General features: G+C 40.4%; 1 protein-coding gene across 1 annotated transcript; it reads left to right on the forward strand.

Annotated features, from left to right (window-relative positions):
- The first annotated feature begins 1,034 nt into the window (after window positions 1–1,034).
- Window positions 1,035–5,738, forward strand: fgf4 (fibroblast growth factor 4). The gene is made up of 3 exons (XM_083559632.1): window positions 1,035–1,786; window positions 3,172–3,275; window positions 4,186–5,738. The coding sequence occupies exons 1-3, from the start codon at window positions 1,510–1,512 to the stop codon at window positions 4,360–4,362; spliced, it is 558 nt and encodes a 185-aa protein (XP_083415758.1). The 5' UTR covers window positions 1,035–1,509; the 3' UTR covers window positions 4,363–5,738.
- Window positions 5,739–6,230: the final 492 nt, after the last annotated feature.

Raw genomic sequence — 6,230 nt, forward strand, 5'->3', positions numbered from 1 at the left:
CACAACACACACACACACACACACACACACACACACACACACACACACACACACACACACACAGAGAGAGAGAGAGAGAGAGAGAGAGAGAGAGAGAGAGAGAGAGAGAGAGAGAAAGCTTGACTCATAGTGTTGATGTTTTAGCGGTTTCCATTTTCGTGTCCCCCCACGCTGCTGCAATGACGCACAACATTCACAACATGACCACTACACTTGACAAATGGTCAATCTTAGAGATCTCTGTGCTCTGGAAATGTGGGAACAACCACGTTTTATGCCTGCAATCAACGCCATACTGCGCAGTTCCTTTGCTAGGAAGCTAAAAATTCACACCTGAAACATGTCCGCTTGTTTTGACCACTGATTTAATGTGCATAAAGGTTTAAAGGTACAGTTCAGTGCATGCATTATACTTACTTAATACGTATAATGCATCGTAGAATGCACCAATGATACTGTTTAACACGCTGTTTTGTTCCGAGAGAGTATTGTTCTCATAGAACAAGAGTCAGTTTCCTATTTTTTTTTCGACAGTCAGCCTTTAATTAGCACTTGCAATGAATTAAACCTGACTTTTGTTTTTTCCTATTATTGTTCATTTATAAAACTGTCTCCTGGCTGACACAACAGTTTGTTATCTAGGTGATTTCCGATTTGACATCCTCTAAAACATAAATTATTTCATTCTCTCTCTCTCTCTCTCTCTCTCTCTCTCTCTCTCTCTCTCTCTCTCTCTCTCTCTCTCTCTCTCTCTCTCTGTCTCTTACAATGACGAGACCTATAACAGTAGCAACTGCAACTTACAAGGCTCTAAGCGGCTAAGTAACGCGACACCCGGATTAGTTCCACTCACTTTATAACGCGCCATAAAACTTTGATTACCTTTAAAGCGCTATTATTTCGTTTTTGTTGAATGAGAGCGCGCGCACACTCGTACTCTCGCAGACACACACAAACGCACGCACGCACACACACACACACACACACACACACACACACACACACACACACACACACACACACACACACACACACACACACTTCGCGCTTGACCAATCGCACGCACGCGCGCTGCCTCCTTGCTAAACCCCGCAGCTCTTATGCGCGTGTTATAAGGACTCGGTCCGCTGTCAGTGGTTCGTGTCTCCCAGTGATGCGACGCTTGACGCGTGATGTAATTTCTCTGTAAGCATAAATATAGATGCCGGGTCTAGAAACACGAGGCATGGCAGAGCTTTGCTGCTGAGCAGTGGTCAAGTCACTCTGGACCTGCAAACTTGGACTTGTGTGTGATTTCAGAGCGCTCGGGCTACCACTTCGAGCGCGACTTCATGTCGCTCAACAGCGCGAGCCGCAGCTTCGTCTGTGAGTAAGCTCGTTTGCTCTGGGGAATCTGTTTTTGGGGGGCGGTGAGGGGGGACCGTGGACACCAAAATAGACAAAGAGCGTATTTTTAGCGTATTTGAACTACTGCAGACAGTGACGCGTGCCTCCGTGTTGATCAGGAGGATGAGTGTTCATTCGGCTCTCCTGCCTTTACTGGTGTTGGGACTCGTAGCGAGCTCGGTGCGCTGCGCTCCTCTGCCTGTGGAGCGACGCTGGGAGACGCTTTACTCGCGCTCATTGGCTCGGATTCCCGGGGAGAAGCGAGAAGTCAACCGGGACAGTGACTATCTAACGGGCATTAAAAGACTGCGGCGCCTCTACTGCAACGTGGGCATTGGGTTTCATCTCCAAGTATTACCCGACGGTAGGATTACTGGGGTGCACAACGAAAACCGTTACAGTAAGTTTCATCATATGCGCCTATTTTGAGATAAGATAAGATAAGATAAGATGAGATAAGATAAGATAAGATAAGATAAGATAAGATAAGATAAGATAAGATAAGATAAGATACACTTTTATATAAGTTTCTAGTGCGTATAGGATACATTAGGATACATTATATCTTTCAGCACTATAGCCGACTGAAATGAATCAAAAGCAATGCTTTTTTCAATACTAGCCTAATAAATGGTCAAATCTGAATATCCGGAAATATGTTCTGATGTACTGCTCTATCCAAACATTTCTAGTTTAACTAATCTGGTGAGACAGGAGATGACTAATGTGTCCACTTTAAAACGCTTTTAGCTGCTATATTTTGTCTTGTTGTAAAACAAACCACATGTGGAGGTGCACATCTGCATCTGGGTCAATGATTTTTTTTCCCGCACCCTGATATTATCACACAGGTAGATGGAGTAGATGGATCGGAACCTAGCCAACTTGTAAATATGTTATATGTGAAGTTGGGTCTACTTGTTACGCAAAATTAATCCAAAGATCTTCGGTGTGCGTCTAATTTATAGCCAACGCAGATTATCGTGTATAAAGACAGCAGAAGGGGGTATAATAAGCATATGGCTGTAACATGCTATAGCAGTTGCTTAGCAGTCAAAGAGCCGCACGCCAGGCACTTGTGTATCCAGTATCGATATTGAGATTTGTTTTGTGTCTCCATGGACTATTTTAAGGCATGACATAAAACTGGACAGGGATACATTACATATACATTTTCATTACATACGCAGCAGCTTCGCAGCACCTCTATATAAAGGATAGGAGACAACATTCTAAGTAGAACGCACACATCTCTAGCCTATATTAAACAGAAACTAGGCAGAGGTTGGGTGCCAAATATTTAGATAGATCTCGAACTATAGATAATATATTACATTTCTCTTAAGAGGATTTTACGTCATATTTTGTTAGGAAAGGGTTCACAAAAGTCTAATAAGGAGTGCAATAAAAGTGTGCAGTGATGGATAAAGGGTAAATATCTGTATTGTAGGAGAGATATATCTATATAAGTCTGAAGATTCATAAATAAAATAACACTCAGGGCTCACAAAAGTCTCACAATTTGAGAAGTCTAAAACTTATGTAATACTTTTAGTATTTTATATTTTAAAAAAGTATACAGAACGGTTAAATGTCTTCACATAGAATGATAATAGGTGTAGCTTGCAAAACGCCCTACAAACGGAAAGTGCGATTTCCTTCAAGAAGGATACTGCAGCGTCCTAAAATGTAAACAGTCCCAACACTTTTACAAATACCTTGGCCCGATATGGCTACAGATATGAGTCACCCAAGGTCATGCATGTATTTTGTTGTTGGTCACAGGTCTTCTTGAGATATCTCCGGTCGAGCGCGGAGTCGTGACACTGTACGGCGTCCGGAGCGAGCTATTCGTGGCCATGAACAGCAAGGGGAAGCTCTACGGATCTGTGAGTGCACAAGATGATTTACGGCCAGTTTCCGCCTGTAGATTTGCTTATCGTTGCCCAATGGCACGTCACCCTCTTCTAGAGTTATAACCTCTTACCCTCTCACCCCATCCACCCCCACAATCCTTCTTCTCTTGTCTATACTGGGATTGCTCATAGTCGTGTTTTGGTCGTGGGCCCGGATAAACCCGGAGCGCAGTACATCACTTAGACGCGCGCATTCCATTCTTAGCATTGGGGCCAGGAGCGCGCGCACCTACTGTCCATGCTCCAGTGTAAAGATGAACTGGCCCAACAGACAGGACCACCCACACTGGGTGTATAACCAAGACACGCACACCAGACAACCCATCCCAGTCCCACCCAAAATCCCGACTAGCTGTCCCAAATTGACCTCATCTGCACACAAAAGCTTGAAGTAAAATCCTTTATATCAATTGATTTTGGGATTCCCCCCCGCTAAAAGTGTTGTAAACACATATATTGATCTATTGATCCAACAATTATTATATTATATATAGACTATTTAATTATATGAACACTATACGAGGATTATGCCACTCAAATACTTATCATTCTCACAATGGAGTCATTTTTTAAAGAACATTATAGGTTATTTTTATTCTAAAAAAAATTCATACGGTCTAGAAATGTGCAGATTTATTAAACTTAAAAATGACTTTATGTACCTCAAATCCTGTTTAATGTAACGGTATAAGCATAAAATGTAGGGGTACAAACATAGTACCTAGAAAATGTGCAGTTTATTGCTATTTCAACCAAATCAGGAATTTCTGTCCTATTTTAAGGATTACAAAATAACGTTTTTCATTAGGATATTTTATACATTGCTTCAACATACGTATTCTTTTTTTGTTCAATCTCTAATCCACCTTTTTTTCCGTCTCAGGCGCAGTACACCGACGAGTGTAAATTTAAAGAGACACTCCTGGCAAACAACTATAACGCGTACGAGTCGAAGGCATACCCGGGCATGTACATAGGACTGAGCAGGACAGGCAAAACAAAAAAAGGAAACCGAGTGTCAACAGCAATGACTGTAACACATTTCTTGCCGAGAATCTAAACAAACAAGGGAATAAGGCACATGCAGCCAACACTGGGGAAGAAACCCGGACGATGCACTTTCTACAACTTTTTACACACGAGGTCAAGTGTATCGCGTTATTATCATCATCATCATCATCATCATCATTATTATTATAATTATCATGTATATTAGCCTATTTATAATCGTTCGTTTTATATTTCCTTTTAAACAGCCTCTTTCCTCTTTGTGGAAAAAAACACTTTTTAATTTATTTGTTTATTTATCCTTTCTGCTGCTACGGAGTGTTTAACACCTGATATTCCTACAATTAACTACAATATGGATTTTTGCACTGTTGTTTTTCTTTTTTAAGGGTTAGGAGAGCAATGGTGGAAGTTTTGTGCCTCCAAAAGAAAGTGTGACCATTTTTTTAGGCTACGTATATAGCCGCATGTAACACCGCCAAACCACGACTGCGCATGCGTGGAAACAAGTGCACTTGCAGTCAAGCTACTTTTTCGACCCTTTGTTTTAACATGCGTTTTTGGACGCAGCCTTATAATGAAGTGCATGTCATGTCAGAAATTAGCAGAATTATGAGTTACACCCACAGAAGAACTCATTAATATGACTTGGACACATCTGTTATTATGTATTGTTAGAATTCCAAAACTATGGTCTATGGGCCTTGATGCTGCAGCTGGGTGTGGTCTAATTGATTTGTGAAGATGCATAGGAAAGGCAAATCGCTCTGAGAAACCCTTACAGCACCTACTCTCTCAGAAATAAATGTACCAAACTTACTTGTCACATTTGTAAATGTAATTGACCTTCAGAGCAAAGGTACATCACTCCTTAAGGTCCAGTTGTGTACCTTAATTCATGTAGATATAATGACACATAGTAATAATGCAAAAGATGCCTTTTTATATTAACACTCCAGCAACAGGCAGAAGTTCAGTTTGGTCCCATTACTTTCTGAGACTGATTTTTAGTAAGCTTTTATACAGTTTGATACGAGTAATTGAACATGCTCCGAATCATATTCATGACTTCCAAAGTGGCACATGTAAATTGCAGGATAAGCATGAACACAGGATTAGTTCGAATTTCTTGACTTGTGAAATTGTACCAACCCCAATGGTATTACGCACTGAAGCCATTGTCCAATGTCCGAGCTCTGGGGGTCTAACCGAAACAGTATCGGCTTACTTTTGGCCACTGAAAGTGGGCTGTTGAAGTCCTACACCCCTCAAATCTGTTTTTAGCTTTGCTCCAATAGGGTAGGGTAGGGGTGTGGGGAAAATGTTGGGTGAAGGCTGAACTCTGAACTTATGCACCGTCAATCTTTGTCAGCTCTATAGGGGATGGTATATTGAAGTAAAATTCAGTCCACTTTAAATTAATTTCAATTTAATCTTATATAGTCTTTAATATATATATATATATATATATATATATATATATATATATATATATATATATATATATATATATATATATATATATATATATATATATATAATGTATAGAAATGTGTCCAGTGAGTTGCCATTTTACAATTTAAGACCTTTAGACGGACATGTTGCATTGATCTAAGCACTCAGCACACTTGTATCACTTATTCCTGATTGCTTGGTAGAGGTGTGTTCAGGTCTGGGATGAAGCATAAATGCAGGAATAGCAGGGTTGAGAAACACTATAGCTTTTAGTTATTTTTTTTATAGGTTTTCATTCTTTTATTTATTAATTTTTTTAATTAATTAAGTTCAAAGGAGACATGTGTCCCTTTCAGTCATTCTCTACCTCATAACGTTGTTGACCGACAGACTCCTCTTCCCAGTTTTGCTGATGGCAAATGTTTTTCCTGTTGCTGCATCGCCCCTCGGCTGAAGTCCTGGAAG

Source organism: Silurus aristotelis (genome assembly GCF_946808225.1).
Source record: "Silurus aristotelis genome assembly, chromosome: 13".
Classification (NCBI taxonomy): Eukaryota; Metazoa; Chordata; class Actinopteri; order Siluriformes; family Siluridae; genus Silurus; species Silurus aristotelis.

Coding starts and splice junctions, on each gene's coding strand:
- fgf4 (XM_083559632.1), top strand. CDS start 1,510: ATGAGTGTTCATTCGGCTCTCCTGCCTTTACTGGTGTTGGGACTCGTA. Junction 1,787..3,171: donor GCACAACGAAAACCGTTACA/GTAAGTTTCATC, acceptor TGTTGGTCACAG/GTCTTCTTGAGATATCTCCG. Junction 3,276..4,185: donor AGGGGAAGCTCTACGGATCT/GTGAGTGCACAA, acceptor TTTCCGTCTCAG/GCGCAGTACACCGACGAGTG.